General features: G+C 39.6%; 2 protein-coding genes across 2 annotated transcripts in view; one reads left to right on the top strand and one right to left on the bottom strand.

Moving 5' to 3' along the window:
• The window catches only part of UBAC2 (UBA domain containing 2), an 89,689-nt gene that overhangs the window by 45,012 nt on the left and 25,457 nt on the right, over positions 1–19,220 (bottom strand). The window lies entirely within an intron of this gene.
• Positions 728–6,574, top strand: GPR183 (G protein-coupled receptor 183). The gene is made up of 2 exons (XM_063127451.1): positions 728–823; positions 5,147–6,574. The coding sequence occupies exon 2, from the start codon at positions 5,178–5,180 to the stop codon at positions 6,240–6,242; it is 1,065 nt and encodes a 354-aa protein (XP_062983521.1). The 5' UTR covers positions 728–823; positions 5,147–5,177; the 3' UTR covers positions 6,243–6,574.

The raw sequence follows: 19,220 nt of genomic DNA, 5'->3' as shown, positions 1-19,220 counted from the left end.
CTCCTTGTTTCTCATTCCCTGCATAGAGAACAAGAACCATGAGTGAAACTGGTTGTGCACTTGGCCGGCACTTACAGGTCCCTTCCCTTTCCTTGCCACACATGCATGCCAATTGGACGAGCAAGCAGCACACAAAGGAGGCATTTGGCCAGCCTGGTTTTGCCTGCCCCACATCCTCTGTGAGGCATCAAAGGCCCCATGGATGATGTCTAGGTAGATGGACCCATGCGTGATGTCATTTATATATGAACGGGGAGGACCCATGAAAAGAAACACATAGTTGCCACCATGACATTTAGTTTAGCACTTAGTTTTCAAGGACCATTAGGATGGTAGGATACGGAGTGGGAAGGTTCTGCCTCTTGCTCAACTTTTTATGATACATGCAGCAGCACTGAGCATTACTGCCAGAACCCATAAAGGATCATGCTAACTGATTTGTTAAAATATTATTTTCTATTTTCATTTGTGAGACACCACATCTAGCAGTTCTGCTCTTCTCCCACTTTTTTTTTTTTTTTTTTTTACAGTTGATTAATTAAAGCCTGGTCTATAATTAAGGTCTGGTTTTCCTTTGGTCTTTAACATACTACAGGACTTTTGAACAAAAGAAACATGAAAAACATGAGATAAATAGAGGCTCTCACTTCCTTTAAGTTTGTAGGTATACATCAGCTACAGGGAAGAGAATTGTCATCAACTCCATAAAAGGATAGTCTGACCTAATCATCATCAAGAACAGCATGCAAAGGGGAAACAGTTGCACATGAAATGTGAGGCAAACAAGAGCACAACACAAGAGGACGGAATAAACTACTGATTCGTGAGTATAGAGAATATTATTTTGGGGCTTTGTTTCTTTCTTTCAAAAAAGGCAATTAATTGTTGTAGAAGTCAAGAAATAAATTAAGAAGAATATTTTTCATACAGCAGTAATTCATAGAAGCAAATGTTAGGATTGTTTATAGAATATGAAATACTATTAAATTGTTCTTAAATCACTATAATTTATTTGCTATTCATGTTTAGAAGACTACGCTATTTTAAGCTGTAAATTTCCCTTTTGACAAGTATTTACTTCTAAAATGGTTTTATTTTATATTGATTTATTATTGATTTATTACATTTCCATATCTCCCAACAGCCGAAGCTGTCTGGGCAGTTCAAAAAAACCAAATAGACATTTATCCTCCACTGGCCCCACCAATCTAAAATAGATTACTTTGTTATATTTTAGCATTAGAAAGTGTTAGATGCTTTAAATAGTCTTCCCACTATTCTTAGAATATTGTTCTATGCAATCCAATCCTATGCATGCTAACTTAGAAATAAGCCCCACTAAGCTCAATAGAGTTTACTCCCAAGTAAGTGTGCATTGGATTGCAGTGTGATTTAGTGAATATGTTTTCAGTATATGCTATTCTTTGCATTAAACTAAGAGAGGCCATGGAAAGAGCAGCGGAACAGAAAATAATTTTTGACAGATCATAATACATTTTATCACATATACACTAAGATTCAAGATTTTTAAAATATCTATGCAGTTTTATTATGTTTACTCTGACGTAAGTCCTACTGTTTTCAATGCAAAGGTAAATGTGCATATATGGTGCAGCCTCAGGCAAATCTTTTCAGACAACTGCAAATCGTACCCTTTCAAAAAGTTCTGCCATTGATTTAAATAAACTGTGGACTGCACCTGATGTCTTTTTGACAGCCAAAGGTTATTTAAATAGGCCAACTCAGACAACTTGGGGGTTGCATATCTTTTAACCATTAACATTAACCAACAGTGCTATGAAGATAGGTCAGAAAATCACATTAGCACACAATGTAATAGGTTTCCTCCCCACAAAAAAACTCACCATAGTTTCTCACTATGGTACAAGTGCTTAATGCATTCAAGAACTCATATTGGCACCAGTTCAATTCAGATCAGCAGTTTATAGAGGTAAGAATTTTTCAATTTCTCACTGACCATCACGTTTTAAACGAAAATGGTAGCAAATGTTTCCATATAAAACCAATACCATGTCTTGGCTAGTTGAAAGTTATTCTAACCTCACATTCCTAATAACTGAACATCATACAGGCTTCAGACATTTCTGTCTATAAATGTTCTATTTCACTCCATTTTAAAATATATTTTGACATGGTCTCTCTGCTTTATTAAGAAGATCAGCTTACAGTTTTCATTTTGAAATATTAAAACCTCAATTCATTATCTTATCAAGCAGCTTTTTTATCTATCTCAAATTTATTCTGGTTATAAGATATGGAAAATATGGGAAAGTGCATTGAATTAATGCCTTGCACTTAGCCAGAATACAGAATGGAACCAAGATATTGAAGACCCAAACACTAAAATGTTTCAAACCAATTTTAATTCTGCAGTCATGTGCTCTGATTTGACCCTGTGCGCACAATGGGTTTCCCCCCAGGTTTTTTCCCCAGGCCTTCAAATCTCTTGCTAAGATTACAACTACTAGAAGTTAGGAATCACGTATTAACAATGTAGTAAATTACACAAAATTTGGGAGGAGCAGATTCCTATTAAAAGCTCCTTCGCACTCGAAACTAGAAATTATTTGGAGTAATGCCAGCAGAATCTTTTCCTTCCTCTTCTCTGCATCTGTTATCCTTTTTCCCCCTACTCCCCCCACCCAAACTAGTTCCTTTTTGTTTTTAGAGAACAAAATGTTTTCTAATAAAGGAAGACATGCAGTGCAAACCAATGCAGATTTACTGTGTAGGAAGTTCCACTGTGTTCAATGGGGCTTATTCCTAGAACTGTATGCACAGGATTAGAGCCCAAGACTACAATTCTATGCACACTGTTCTAAAAATAAGCCCCACTTAATGCAATGTGACTTACTTCTCACTAAGTATGCATGAGCTGCACAGGATTGTTACTGCTGAAGAAATATCACAAATCCCATCCCAGTGATTATTATATTCATTTGCAGAGAGAAGAAAAATGATTTATCCTTGTCACCCAAAGAAGTGCATAAGCTGTTTTATTATAAATTGGACAAATATTTTGCTTATATTAACAGTGACAAAAGACAGCTGAGGCAATCTGGGCGTTATAGAATCATAGAATAGTAGAGGTGGAAGGGGCCTACAAGACCATCGAGTCCAACCCCCTGCTCATTGCAGGAATCTACCTTAAAGCATGCCTGATAGATGCCTGTCCAGCTGGCTCTTGAATGCCTCTAGTGTGGGAGTGCCCACAGCCTCCCTGGGTAATTGGTTCCATTGTCGTACTGCTCTAACAGTCAGGAAGTTTTCCCTGATGTCCAGCCGGGAAACTTCTTACAGTTACTATACAACACACTAGACTCAGCAAGGCATAAAACCACGAAAGCTACACAATCGCTTCTCCCTCTGTCAGGGCGAAACCTCTGCTGAAACCTGTTGACTAGCGTAACATATTTTAAAATCAGTAAACATAAATAGACTGAACGTTAAGAAGAATCTTGGCAGAGGCAAAATCTAAAAATCCTAATAAAATGTTTGGGAGTTGGGCAAGGAAACTACCTTATCACATGTAAAAGACTCCATGTGCTGAAGAAAGACACCCATGGAATACTTGATACACAAAATGACACACTCCCTAATTGCAAAGAAAATCTTTAGGGCCTGTTTTAGAATATTAGAGAGCTGAAGCCAAAGATTTGGCTGTTTTGTTGAAATAAAAAAAAATCAATAAACACATGAGATCCATAATATACTGTTTCTTGGATTGTCTTGCCCTCTTGGCTGTTCCCTGTCCCACAATCTTATTAATTGTTGTGCTTTTAAATTGTATTTTGCATGCTACTGTAAAAACATTTTATTATTTATTTATTTACAATATTTATATACCGCTCCTCATTCAAAATTTCGGAGCAGTGTACAAGATAAAGTAAAATAAAAACAGAATAAAACTCCTTAAAATAGATTTGTAAAAGCAAAATGAAAGGTGAACTGTGGCTGGTCATTAAGGAAAGGCTTCCTGGAACAATGACATTTTCAGGAGGCACCAAAAAGAATACAAATTGGCGCTTGCCTGACCTCCAGAGGCAGGGAATTCCATAGGAGGGGGGCCACCACACTGAAGGCTCTTCCCCTGGTGGACGCCTATTGGGGGATGGGTCTATGTGGAACCACCAGGAGCATGCCCTCGGATGACCTCAGTGACCGGGCAGGTTGGTAGGGGAGAAGGTGCTCTCTCAGGTATCCTGGTCCCAAGCTCTCCCACACTAGAGGCATTCAAGAGGCAGCTGGACAACCATCTGTCAGGGATGCTTTAGGGTGGATTCCTGCATTGAGCAGGGGGTTGGACTCGATGGCCTTGTAGGCCCCTTCCAACTCTGCTATTCTATGATTCTATTTAGTGCTGGAAAGGTGGGGGATATATTTTTAAAGTGGAAGGGGGATATATTTTAAAGGGGGATATATTTTTAAATAATAAATAAATAAATAAATAAATAAATGATCAGTGGTAACAAACTTCACAAGCAATAAGCTTCTTAAGTGTGTAAAAATATTTCTAAGGTTATAATCTTGTCTTTTGAGAACACAAACAACACTTTCTGTAATGGAATTTTTTTTTTGCTGCAAATGTTCTTATGTAGAAACTCAAAACAAATTCCAGCATTTAACAGTATTTTACAGTTTCCCAATGTTTGGACTATTACAAAAAAGATTACATACTTCCCCACCACCGTCTTCCTGTACATACTTCAGGGGGGGAAATCATTTTGTGGTACCGTCAGAAGCCCAGCATCATACACTCATTTCACAAAAAAATCGTTTGTTCATTTATAATCTTCCCAGTTTATGTGATGAATTGAATCAAGTGGAAGGTTCACATGAGCATATAGATCAAATCTAAAAAACCAGAGGCATGGCTTGGCCCACTTGCTTTTAACTTCTAAGTTGCTTCCTCTCGTTTCAAACCTCTGATCCTCTACAAATTCTGTTCTGAAACCCAAGAAGAATTCCAAAGGGTTGAAATTAAAAATAAACAAACATATTTTAGAAATGCTATCAGGTTTTTGGTTTTCTAGAAAGTCTACCTTTCAATTTATTGTAAACAGAAACATGCTTCTCTGTATTCATCACAAAGTGTTTCCATTTCTTCTGCTGTTTTTTTCCACAGGCCTCCTGAACTTCCTGGACATAAACCAGCTATGGCAACGGTGAATTGTTCAACAAATCAGACTATCTCAACCTGTGATCTATACGAACACCAAAATTCAGCACGTATCTTATTGCCTATCTTCTACAGTGTTATTTTCATAATTGGAATACTTGGAAATGGACTTGCTCTCACTGTGATCATCAAAAACAGAAAAAAGATAAATTCGACTACTATTTACTCAACAAATCTTGTCGTGTCAGATATTCTTTTTACTACAGCCTTACCTACAAGAATAGCATACTATGCACTAGGATTTCACTGGCCATTTGGAGAAGCACTCTGCAAGGTCACTGCACTTGTCTTTTATATCAACATTTATGCAGCTGTGAACTTTATGACATGTCTGAGTATTGACAGGTTCGTAGCTGTGGTCCACCCTTTACGCACCAAGATCAGAACAGTGAGAAGTGCCACATATATTATTTGTTTTGTGTGGTTTCTTGTATTGGTCCAAACTCTCCCATTAGTTGCACAACGCATGTCATACGAGGAAGTCAACAGGACTACATGCATGGAATATCCAAACTTTGAACAAATCAACCATCTCCCCTGGATACTTCTTGGTGCCTGTCTTCTTGGATATGTAATTCCACTTGGGATTATACTAGTCTGTTATTCTAAAATTAGTTGTAAACTCTGTCAAACTTCAAAAGTAAACCCATTAGCTGAAAAATCAGGAACAAACAAAAAGGCATTTAATACAATCATTTTTATCATTGTTGTCTTCGTTATCTGTCTCACACCATATCACTTTGCCATTATTATATACATGATTAAGAAGCTTGTGCTCCTTTGTATTCCATGCTGTTCTCAAAAAATCTTCCAGAAGACCCTCCATTACACTGTGCTCCTGATGAATTTAAACTGCTGTTTCGATCCTTTCATCTATTTCTTTGCATGCAGAGGATACAAGAGAACAATAATGAAAATACTGAGACGTCAAGGAAGCATTTCGTTATCAAGTGCTGTCAAAACAGTTCCCGATGAAAGCTCACGTGATATTGGGGATGCACAGCTTGCTCCCCTTTCAGCATCTTTAAATGGAAAAAGGTGAACACAAATTAACATTTGAAAACATACTTGTTTTATCTTGATTTCAGAAAATTTTGGTAACAGCAAAAGCCACGAACTTTAAAAAGCCAAAATTTGGAATCTTCTAGGAGAAGGTTTTGTGCCACATGTTATAGCAGCAGCAGCAGCAAGAAAATGAACATTTTTGGTTCCATGTTATGTTTTTTCCAGAATGTTTTCACCACGGATCATAGTATATCATGTATATTTCCATTTTTGAATCTTGTTAACCCAAGCAAGAGGGTTGAATCACTTTTTGAACTAGTTCTCCAACAAAGAAACAAACAATTTAAAATTAAATTGAATTTCTTCTAATGACTGGGCTCCAGTTCATATACCTTTGACTCCTGTAACTGGCACAATAGAAGTTGATAGATGAAATATATATATATTTCTGGAAGGAAACATTTAATAATATTTGCTTTTTCATAGATAATGGATTATATAACATTATCATTTAATTAGGTTAAGTTTTGTGTTTCAGGAGAATGTATACAGGCTGTTAAGTCATTTTTAACATACACTGATCCTATTGTTTGTTTGGCCCATTGCACAGTTATTTTAGGATTGCAAATGTTTGTCAGTATACTTCACTGATAGCCCTTGGGCCAATCCAGCCTAAGAATGACTTCTGTTGGACTCACCAACACCAACCACTGTCAAACCTATCTGCTGTCTTGATGTCTAGCCAGCCTCTCATGTGCAACAAATATAATGCCTATTCTTAGAAGGGGGAAATTCCTTTAATCTATCCATGTGACTTCTCAAGAAACACAGGGCTCATAAAAGAATATATTCTATGCAAATGCAAGAATATGCTTTATGTTAAATGTTAAAGAGACTGCAACAACTAACTCCTAGAAAGATGGTGAGCAGCCAAGAAAGAAGCAAGTTATGACTGGGATTTCCCCCCCCCCTTTTTTTCCTGATCTAAATAAACAAACAAAATCTTCATCTGTTAGCTTCTAAAAAAACAAAGAATAAAATGACATGATATACAAAAGGGAGAAGTAGAGTGGGTTGTTGCACATCTTTAGCAATATCTGCAACCAGAAAGCCTTTGTTGAAATTGTTCTTGTTTACTTTACGTACTGTTTTGTTTTCCATTGATTTGTTTCTTTTGGTTTGTATGTTTTGTTTGTATGGCACTTTTGTTTGTATGTTTCTTCTAGCTACGTGCTTTCCTTTCAGAATTAGGAGACTGTTTCTTAGATCAGTGAGTGCTTGTTTTTTTTTAAATCCTAAACATATGTAGAGACAGCTGTGTTTTGGCAGCAAACAAAAAAATAACTTTGTGGGATTTAGGAGAACCTAGGAGATATAGGTAGTAACAAATATGCAAAGGAAAACAGAAAGTGTTTCATGAAATAATAGATTGGTGCCAAATATTCTGATTTTTAAAATTGGATTTTTTAAAAGTAGTTAGAAAAATTCTCCAAACAAAAAAATTAAAGGAGCAGGACAATAGCTAATGACTATTAAGATTTGTCCATAAAATGAGAGCTATCATGGTAAGGATAATTGGTTTTACAAGACACTACCTTTCCAGCTAAGAAGCCCAGAAGCAGAAACAATGATTGGGACATGAGGTTTTGGTGGCATAAGCTACCTGTGGTACTTTTTAGAGATAAATCAAGTGAAAATTAGCCCATATGTGTCATTATGGGAGCTCTCAATACTTCCTGATGTTATAAATAGTTGTGGACTGGTACCTAAAAGCAGTTGCTCTGTAATAAACAATGAACACATGGCAGCTGCTTGTGCAGGTGTGGACGGTTAGCAGAAAGTTCAGAAAGAGAGTTCAACAGCCCCAGGCCAAATGCCAACCAACAACCTCTATTCCTTATCTCTGATAATCTTGCCAATTGGAGAAAGATGTTTATCTATTACCATTGGAAGAGCCAATGGCCTGGTCTACATGTAATGTTAACCCATGGTTTATTTAAATCATGGTTTGTTGCCCTACCTCAGGTTTGTCTGGCAGATGACAGAACAAACTATGGTTTGTTTTCTAAGTCCCTGGTTTGTTTCCATCCTCATCCGACTCCCTCTCTGTATTCTGAATGCCTTTGCGGCTCTGTGGTATGTAAAGATACTGTAAAGAGACCACTCTTGCCCAATTCCTCTGTAGCCTGGCAAAGCAGCCATGAACAACCCATAACTCTGGATTCACATGTAATGACAACCCATGGTTTAAACAACCCACAGTTTGCAACCCAACAATAACCATGGGTTCTCTACATGGGTTGGTTGTGGTTAGTAACCCATAGTTACAAGTTTGCACATAATGACGACTCATAATTCAACAACCCATGGTTAATTAAACCATGGGTTGTCATTATATGCCTATAACAACCAAGGAGACACATTTGGCAACTGATTATTCTGAGCAGGTAGGTGGATTGATTTCAATCTCCAAATTTAAAGCCAGTGAGCCAGTTCGTATGACCACCACATGGTGAGCCTGAGTAATCATCCAAACCAGGTCAGAGTATGTTCCCTTGAACACTAGAAACAAGATTAATTTACTCACAATCTCCAAAGGAAGAGATCTCTATAGTCTGCTGGGAATGAAAACAACAGAAGCCAACATCGTTGGCAGGCTGTAATGCTGTCAAGAGCACGGTTCCACAAGAATAACATGCACATACACATTAATAGCATTTCTATATGAAGTACTGTGCAAAATTAAATACTACACATAACTAGAAGCCTGCAGTTAAATAATTAGCTGATTAGTTCAAATCAGTATGCGTAGGTTAGCTCCACCTCCCCTCCCCTGTCTCAGTTCCCTTCCTCTTCTGTCCTCCCATTAGATTCTTGCTTCTTCTATTCCTAGCCTACTCTTCCTTCAGCTAACTTGCGCCACATATCTCATGCTTTTTACTATTACAATACACAAGTTCTTCTCCACATTTTGCAACGTTTTGGGTAGCTTGAGATAAAGGATGCTGCAAAACGCTTTGTAAGAGGTATTGCAAAAGGACAAGTACCTGGTTTTATGAGTTAACATTCCAGCTAAGGCACTAGAAATGCCAACTGGGACAAAGCATAGTTTGTGCTGATGATGGGTCAAGTTATTTCAACATTATCAAATTAAACTGCATGATAATTAACTGATGCAGATGTACATTTTACATTTCATTACAGGATCTCTCGTACTCTCAGATGCTACTATCACTATTCAGAAATGCCCTCTCCATTGCCTATAAATAGAGGTAAATCTAATGCATTGTCTTATGGCAATACATTATATTTACCTTCAGTCATCTGCTTATTATTCACCCTCTTGCTAATTCTGGCAAGCATTAGGACCTTTAGAGAAAAATGCTGTCTTGCAAAGAGGCACGGGTTGTCTGTAAAGTTGTGATACCTCAAATCAGTGTCTCATGATCTCCCCTTATGGCTTTATCATGGGTGAAAAAGAGGAAGGAAATTAAATGACTAAGCTTGGCACAAGGCAAGGAGACGATGGCCTGAAAACGCAGACAGGCACCTTCTTTCAGAAAAAAATCAACAGTATTTTCAACTATGATCAGTAAGCCAAATCAGTAAAACAAGCTAGTAATTAACAGTAGAAATCACTGAGGTCATCACTAGTTAATTACAGTTTATTAATTGATAAGTTAAATCTGCATATATAAAAACAATAGTTCTAAAGAAAAAGGTATGCTTTGTTTTTAGATGTAGCAGACAGAAGTCTTCAAAGAAGCATATCCTCTTCAAAGAGGTGTCCCCTCATATAAGAAGGAATGCCTATTCTAAAAATCTCATTCCTAATTAATTAGAACAGGGATCCCAAAATATTTTGCAGTAGTAGGGACATTTGGAATTGGGCACTCTGACAAAATGGCCTGTTTTGTGGGCATGGCCTGTCACAAAGCACTCATTTCGCAGAAGATAAACTGGTGAGACTAAAAGAAAAGTACCTTGTCCAAGAACCTAAGTATGTATGTATTGTATGTATTTAAGCATTTTTATGCCGCCATACAGCCAAAAAAGGCTCTCATGGTGGCTTACAAAAGTATTTCTTGACAGTCCCTGCCCCCAGGCTTATAATCTAAAAGAAATGACACAAAAAGAAAGGGCATTGGGAGGGAGGAAGAGGGAGGAAAGGAAAGGAAATTCAGGCACTACAATCTTAGTTGCAAAGTTCTGCAGTTAAAGTTGACAGTTGGCAGCAGGAGGGAGGGGGCTCTCAGCTGGAGCTGGACCCAGGCACGATGGAGAGGTGCCTGGCTGCTGCTTCCTCCCTCATTGGAGGCCTCTGCAGTGACAGTTGGTAGCAGGAGGGAGGGGACTCTCAGCTGGAGCTGGACCCAGGCACGATGGAAAGTACAAGATGGATTCTGAGCTCTAAACCATGCAGCCTCTGTTGTTTTGAACCAAAATACAGATGGTGCTGAATATCAGCACTTCACTTTGTAACATGACAGCTCCCCAGTTTAAAACAACAACAACACAATCTTAAGTAATAAAATAAAAATCAGGAGGGAGGAGAACTGAGTAGGAATGGAATGTTGTATCCTAAATAGGAGCACTCTACACCGCAACGTTTTGTTGCAAGTCTCTCTTGTATACAGCAATAGTTATCTCAATTCTCTGAGTACTGTTGCTTAAGTATCCAAAATGGTACTACAAGAAGAAAGTAGTAGGGGTGTGCAAACTTGGTCTTCGCTCCCTAGAAATTCAATCTGGAGCTCCATAGAAGTGATTCTCTGCCTCGATTTCAGACTGCCCCTGCTCTCTCTGCCACGGCAAATTACCCATGAAAGAACCATTCAGTATTCAGGTAACTGGTATTAACAGAAATGCTTACAACTCCCTCTTTTTAAAGATAAAGAGATAAAACGTGGCACAGTGATAGCTCTTAAGGAGGGCTTTAGCCCCAACAAATTTGAATCAGATTGGTTCATGCCTTGATATTTTAGGGTGTTTTTTTTAAAAAAAAACCTTACTCCAACTTGGTGCTCTACAGATCTATAGGACAGAGCTCCCCACCCTGTACCCAGCTATTGAAATAAAGAGCCTGCCTGTGCCTGACTCAGGTGTAGAAGCTTTCTCACTCACCATGCCAGCCAGCCCAGCAGCAATTTCACACTGTGGAAATGTGGATGATTGACTTCTATGAGTCCGAGCAGAAACACGCTCCCTCTCTCCCGCCTCCCATGGCCATAATCAGCAGCCATTTAGTGCTTCCCACTTCCCTAAACACTGCGATTGGAAAACACGGTCAGGGACAGAGCTGTAGCTATTCCTAATTGGTTAGCCACAGAAGTCAATATCAAATCTACCCCTCACCCCACTCAGCATCTTCCAAATATGGAGATATTAAATTTACACACACACACACACACACACACACACACACACACACACACACAGAGCAAGATAATTCCGGAGACTTTAGAAGCTCCGAATGGGCACGTCTCCGCTCTGATATTAATCAATGGGTTTGGAAGTTGCCAATATCTGATCTGGAAGATCGAATGCTCCACGGATGTTTGCGGTTACCAGATAATTCTGGGGCGGAATGCACACCCCTATAAAGTATTTGCATGCTTGGAAGAACCATGAGGTTTGCAGAAATACAAAAAAATCTTTAGGGACAAAACTATAAGGCGGCACAAATATCCTCAAAAAGAATCAAATGAGAACTGAGTATGCTCAGTGGACACAGTTCCCCCTCAAGTAAAATCAAATCAGGGCTTCAGTTGAAAAGGTGCCAAAAATTCTATGCCTTCCTCAAAACACATATTTGTTCTGAACAAATAAATCAAGGTCAATGCATGTGCCGTGCTTATGTCAAGGTAACTAGAATCACAACATGCGGTTTAGGTTTTGAAATGCTTTCTCAGAAGAGCCTGACCATATCATCCTATGTATCTTTCACAAGTAGATATGCATCTGTAGCAAACAAGAAACGGAAGTGAAGGTGCCAATGTACACATAGCTCGCTGTCAAAACATTCTGCTACTTCAGTCAGTCACCTCACCGCCCTTTTGCCACTTCTTATCAGTTAGGTGCTTTTTTGTGAGAGGCCACTGATTGGAAGTGATCTTGAGACTAGTCAAAGTGCACAACCAGTTATTACCACATGGTAGCTTCACGTAATCACCGAATCTGATGTGAACTTTTCTTTTTTAAAAGTACTTCTCTAAAGACAATGGAAAGAAAGAAAGAAAGAAAGAAAGAAAGAAAGAAAGAAAGAAAGAAAGAAAGAAAGCCGAAGTTTATCTAAGAGATAAGGGATTCCTTCTTTCCACAGGCAAACAACATGGTTTTAGTATCTTGAAGTTCCTGTATTTACTACCATGATTAGCCAGAATTCATATGTTTCAAAAGCACCTTGAAATTAGGAATATCACAGCCCTTATTTTTCTGGTCAAGGTGAATGGGATCTCGTCTTTTGCCCAATTGTTCCTTTCCTAACCCAAATCATCCTTTATGAAAGTCTTTAAGCACTTCTACAATCCTTTTCTTGCTCACCAGCCAGCCAATCAGGCAGCTCACTAATATCTCTGTTTTACGGATTATCTAGATCCGTGAAAACGGATCCCAGTGCAGGCATTAGTACTGGTCCTTGCCAAGATGTGGGGGCCTGGGAGCCATGCAGGAATTCTCCCCCTGCGTACTTGCCCTCTTCAGAAGACCAAATTTTCACACTGGAGCTAGGACTGTACCAATACTATGTAGGGTGTGATTAGCAAAAACATGCTTTACTTCCTATGACAAAGGAAAGGGTAGTTATTGTGAAGCAGCCTTGGGAGATAGTGACCTGCCTCACAGTGCATTCATGGCTCAAAGGAGATTTTAATCCTTGTTCCTAAGGTTCAAACTCAATGTTGACACTATTATACAAATGAAAGGACTGGCATTACATTATTTTGATTTCACTGCAACACATACAAGGATTTTATATAAATGGACACAAATCCATTTCCAACCTGCAATGGATAAATGAAAGCATGCAGGTAGAATTCTCACAGAGAAGCAGAATTCAAAATGTATAATGTGCAACAAACAAACAAACCAATATCCTCAAGCCCTGCTACATCAGGGTAAGGCAGGAGTAGGAAGCTTTTTTTTAGGCCAAGGCCAAAATCCCAATCTTGAAAAGGCCTCAGGGGCCACACACCATCTATGGACCTGTTCAGACGACACTTCAGGCTCTGTGGTTAGCAAAGCTGTGGTTCTCTGGGGTTAGCCACAAGCTATGCTGTCGCACACACTTTAAGCCACGGTTAGAGCCACTAAACCTGCTGCAGATAGTCTGACTGTGGTTAGTGAGTGAGCAGGATTTAGCAAAACACATTGCACATGTTACATTTTAACCAAAATTTTGTTTTAATCTGTATTTTATTATTTTTAGCCACTTGAGTGCCATCTTTAGTGGTAAGGCAGAATAGAAAATAATTAAATAAATAAATAGTAGTCCCTCCTCCATCAGCATCCCCACTCAACAGCATGGGATTCCTAGCTTCCTATGGCTACCAAGCAAGTTGCTAAATACAAGGGTAAGCTCAGAGTGAAGAGTTTCATAGGTATCAACAATTTCAGTAGTTGTGCTAAGCCTGCACAAATTATGACTTACTAAGATGAACACAGTTCACCAGCTATGAATGGCTGCCTACAAAGGGGTTGATCAATGTTGTTTTTGTTCCCTGTGCAGAACTGCAAAAACAAGGGAGTTGTCACACACTTGGTACACTACAATCCACAGGTGGTAGGCTGAATTCAGCTTGGTGGATCACACATTGCGCAGGACTGAGCTATATAAAAGACGTATGGGGAACCAAAACCTCAGAACACAACCAATTAGTCCCTAGGTAAAGCAGACCTGCACAATTTGATTGTCATTTTTTGGTGGGAAGAATAACTAAAATATAAATATATAAATAAAATAAACTTATGAACCACTAAGCCAAAACCAGCCCACTAGCCATCTAATTGGCCTGCCATATACTTGACACATCCAGATATGACCACAGTTTTTACAGTCCTGTACTAACAAAAACAAACAAAAAACTCAGGAGGGTTAATTAAAACCCAGGTGAGCTGCATTTGCCTAGTCAGGTCACAAATTCTACAGCCTGATATACATTAAAGCCTTTTAAAAAAGTCAGAGTTACTGTAATTCAGATACCAACAAAGTCATAATTTTGAACAGTAGAGGGCAATACTGTTACACCAATAACTCTAACCTTTTGAAAGCAAGAGGCAAATCTTAATTACTATCAGTATTTTAAACAAAAACAAGATAACATACAAGAAAGGAAAGGTGATTTGATCCAACTGGGAGTGCCAGGTCTTCTAGTTAGAACCAGACAAAATCAGATGAGTAGGGAGCTAGAGTTACAGTACTCTATCACACATTCATCCCCCTATTAATGTACCCTATCTGACAGTCTCCAAGGTTTCAGTGTGTGCACCTGGAGAAAAGTACTGGGGCAGGATTGGAATTCTATTGGTTTCCAAATAGAAATCAGGCAAGGCGAAGCATCCCAACCTGAGATGGTGGAGGTGATCTCCAAATTAATTGCCTCCTCATCTGGAGCAGCACAGGATTTCATGGCAGCCCTGGTCCTGTCACAACTGGCTCTACTCACGTTGCGGGGCTCACTCTTGATCTGGTATTTGCTGACCAGAATGAAAAGTGATCTGCAGTTAGGGGAGTTCAACACTGTAATGGACAGATCCATTCCAATCAGGTTTCAGACTTGGTTGATGGCTTAGGGCAGAAAATGGATGAGGCAATGGCAGTGGCAATCAAAGTGTGAGGGGGGGGGCAGCAAACTGTCTGACCCCTGCAATGGAGTCCCTCACCCCAACAAAATCCTTTAACAAACGCTGTTGTTGCTTTGTTTGCAAGGCTGCTTCCTTATTGTGTTGCGTTGGGCTGCCTCTGGCCATTCCCTTCCTGGTAAAGCCTGACAGTGGCTTCAACTTGCAAACTAAGCATGTGCATCAATCGCGCACGCTGAGATAGTTCCCCTGCATTGGGGAAGGCAGTAAAGTCAGTGTGGTGTAGTGGTGGTTTGGGACTCGGGTGATCCAGGTTCTAGTCCTCACTTATTTGTTTATTTATCACTTGTCCATGAAGCTCACTGGTTGACTTTTTGGCTAGTCACTGACTCTCAGTCTAACCTACCTCACCGGGTTGTTGTGAGGATAAAATGGAGAGGAAGATCATGTAAGCCTTGGGTTCCTTACAAAAAGAAAAAGGGCAGGATATAAATGTAATAAAATAAATAAACAGGGAGTGTCTGTATAGAGCACCTTCAGAAAACAATCCCCCACAGCTTTAAATAATAATTAAAGAGGCTTTCCCTGCCTATACAGAAGGAGGATGTGCCACTAAGCCAGGCTATTAAGTGCTGCTGTGGAGTGCTCTGAGCAGCTGAGCAGTAATAAGCAGAGCAGAAGACAATGACATGACCATCTTTTTTTTTTAAAAAAAGCTGGCCATGTGAATTTTACTGTTGTATGCCACCTTGGGAGGGGTCCTGCCCTGAAAGGTGGCCAGGAAATTTTTTAAATAAAAATGAAATAATTACCTAGGAGGGTTTAGATTTGCTGAGAATCATAGAACAGTAGAGTTGGAAGGGGCTTATAAGGCCATTGAGTCCAACCTCCTGTTCAGTGCAGGAATCCACATTAAAGCAAACCTTCTGTTGTACAAGAAGTTCTTTCTGATGTTCAGCTGGAATCTGGTTCCTGTAACTTGAGCCCATTATTCCATGTCCTACACTCTGGAATATTCAAGAAGAAATCCTGGCCCTCCTGTGTGACAAAACCTCTGCAGAAATGGGGGTTTATTAAAATAATCCATACTCGGAAACTACTGCATCCAGAAGTATTCTGTTAAAACTCTGGCAGATTTTCCTGCCACTAGAGCTGGCAATCTTGTTGAAGCCCTTCTTGGTCTGTACAATGGGGAGATGTCCCAAGTGATTGAGACAATCTCTCACAGGTGCTGTCTCTCACTGCATTGAGCTCAGGCTCATTGGTTTTCCTTGAAACACTTCTGGTGATGGTGGAGGAAGACTCAGAACATATCTAATCAAACTTGTGTTAGAGCTCATGTTAAGGCCTATTCCAGGACAGTGGTGGCAATAAAGTAGTTGCAGTCCTCTGCTAGCACTGCACCAATGCAGTGTCATCCAGCTGTGTTGTTTTGAGTGGTGAAGGAAAGCCCTTATCAGCTTACTGTGAGGAGTTTGCAAAGCACTTCACTAATAAAAGCACTCATATCTGCTCCCTCTTGGGCTCCGTTTTAAGAGTTGTGGACGTGATGAAGACATCTGTTTGTCAATTTTAATGGATGATTTTCAGCTTGTTCAGCCTAGGGATTACTTGGTGGGCTGAAGCCTGCTACCTACTTGTTGGGTCCTTGTCCATGCTGGCTGATTAAAGCTGCCAATTGGGTGATGAATGCTCCTTTAAGGGAAGGCATTGTTCCTATTTCCCTAAAAGAGGCAATTGTAAGACTGTCACTAAAGAAGCTCACATTAAATCCCACCATTCTGCAAAACTATTAGCCAGTCTCGTGTGTGTGTGTGTGTGTGTGTGTGTGTGTGTGTGTGTGTGTGTGTGTGTGTAAAAGGTCCTAGAGCTAGTGATGGCAACACTACTCAGGTTTACTTTGACAGAACTGATTATTTGGATTCTTTCGAGGCTGGTTCAGGCCAGGATTGTAGACAATCCTGGTAGATGATCTATGCCAAGAACTGAAAAGGGGCTGTGTCCCAATTAGTTTTGTTGAACTCTCTCAGAAGAATTAGGGCAGGGATTCCCAACCTTTTTGGATCCATGGGCACATTTTGGAATTTGAGATACTGCTGTAGGCACCATCACAAAATGCCTAATCAGTGGGCAAAATGCCTAATCAGTGGGTAGCTTGTTGCCTACCTTTTGCACGTATGGATCTTTGGCTCCATCTTATTCAGCAAAAACGTTTGCTTCATGTCTATAGATTGTTTGCTTCGTGTCTCTTTAATCAGGGACTGTCTAATTCAGCTAATTGTTGGCAGTGCAATAGAGCAAATTCTTCTTTTAAACATATGTTTTGACAATGTCCAATAGTTGCTTAGTTTTGCAGGGAGGTTAATATACAGGGGGGGGGGGAATGTACTGGAACACTGATGTTCACACTTCTAAATTATTTTCCTGCTTCATGGATATTAACAAATGGATTTTCTGCACTCTTTTGATAGCTAAAGACTAATATTACAACTCTGGAAAAATAAACACCTATCTCCTATAATGCAATAGATTGAGGACTTTACAACACTTCCAATATTTGAACAAGTGGCATGTAGATGTCACCTTCAAAAGGATACTTATATGGATATTCGGTCCGCTTTTGTTGCAGCCCATGTATAACTGCTGCATTAGGGCATGGTGTCCAAAGCGGCATTATCTCGCTGACCATTAAAAAAATTTTTTTTTTTAAATAAAAGCCTTGAAAAATGTTGGGCTACCAGGTTCTCCTTCCTTTTCCTGAACCTGCCACTGATCAGCTGTTCGGTAAGCAGAAAGAGTTGCTTCCTGGCCCCACCCAATGTTCTGCCTACAGACTCTTCCCCATTTGTCCTCTCTCTTTCCCCATTCCCAGCCTCTAGCTTTGTATTTCCCTCCTTTCCCCATCCATAGCCTTCTTTCCTTTCCTAGCCCTGCTCTCTTCCCAACTCAGTCCTTTATCTCGCTGTTTCTCTCCGCTCACAGCCTCTAGCTTGCTCTCTCTCCCACTCCTGCCTCTTTACCTCACTGTTTTCCCCTCCTTCTAGTCTTGCTCTTTCCATCGTTAGTCCCCCACCCAGTCCCTAGCCTTGTTCTTTATCTCATCTAATCCCTTTTCTTTTGTCATTTCTTTCTCCATCCAGTCCTAGACTTGCTCTTTCTCTCTGCCTTCTCAGCCCTTTCTCTCATTCTTCACACAGACAGAGGACCTTCCTGGATGGGGGATCTGGCAGCAGAGGAGAAGGTAAGAGTCCCATGTGGGGAACAGAATGGCTGAGCCTCAGGTTGAAGAAGGAAGAGCTTTTTCTTTCCTCAAGTCATGGCTGTGGCCAGCAGTGGTGTGCCACTTGACCCTTTTCTGCAATGTGCCCTACATGGTACTGACTTTGGGCTTTATATAGGCTTGCCTTTGAAGTGTGCTTGAAAATTCGCCTGGTGTAAACTTCTGCAGTCAGGCCCAATTTATAAGTTCTTTTCTAAAAAGCCATAAATTGCTTCGGACAGGATATCTGAAAGACTACTTAAATCTACATGAACTTGCCCGTAATCTATGATCTTCATTTGAGGTTCAAAAGAGGCTAGGTTGGGGGGGAACATGGGACAGGGTCTTTTTTGTAGCAGCATCAACTGTTTATTCAGAACTGTGATGTTTTACTCAACTTTTAATGACTATTAATGCCAAGCTGATAGTAAGGAAAAACCTGACAGTAGAGCTGGCTATGTTTTAAAGTTGCGATCGTTTAGAATGTATTTTTGGTATTGTTGAGGACTTGTTGGTCAAAAGGCCATATAAATATATTTCAGTTTTTTGAGCAAGCAATTCTAATATATTTTGAAATGTGTCTCCTTCCAGATTAAACATCCAAAATAATAGGACAAAAGACAAACTAATCCCACCAACAGGAGTGACAGCAAATGTTGAATGCTGAACTAACCATTAAATAATCCAAATTCTATTGTATAAGATCTCAGATTCTGTTGTGTAAATTACAGACTGGATGTAAAGTTACTTTTTGGAAAATCTTGATATTTTTACAAAGACTGAAGTTTCTGTGGTTTATTTGTTCATGAAGAATGATACTAGATATTATCACTCAAAGTGAATGCAATGAGTTGAGTAATTCTGACTATCAATGATATCCAAGGATTACAATAGTGCATATCTACAACACTCACAATCCTCCTAAAAACTTGTCCTTGCAGTTTCTTCCACCCGATA

This window comes from Elgaria multicarinata, chromosome 5, assembly GCF_023053635.1.
Source record: "Elgaria multicarinata webbii isolate HBS135686 ecotype San Diego chromosome 5, rElgMul1.1.pri, whole genome shotgun sequence".
Lineage (NCBI taxonomy): Eukaryota > Metazoa > Chordata > Lepidosauria > Squamata > Anguidae > Elgaria > Elgaria multicarinata.
The sequence above is the reverse complement of the archived record's forward strand: the minus strand, read 5'-3'. Positions and strand labels throughout refer to the sequence as shown.

Excerpts from the sequence above, each read along its gene's own strand:
- GPR183 (XM_063127451.1), top strand. The coding sequence starts at position 5,178 with ATGGCAACGGTGAATTGTTCAACAAATCAGACTATCTCAACCTGTGAT.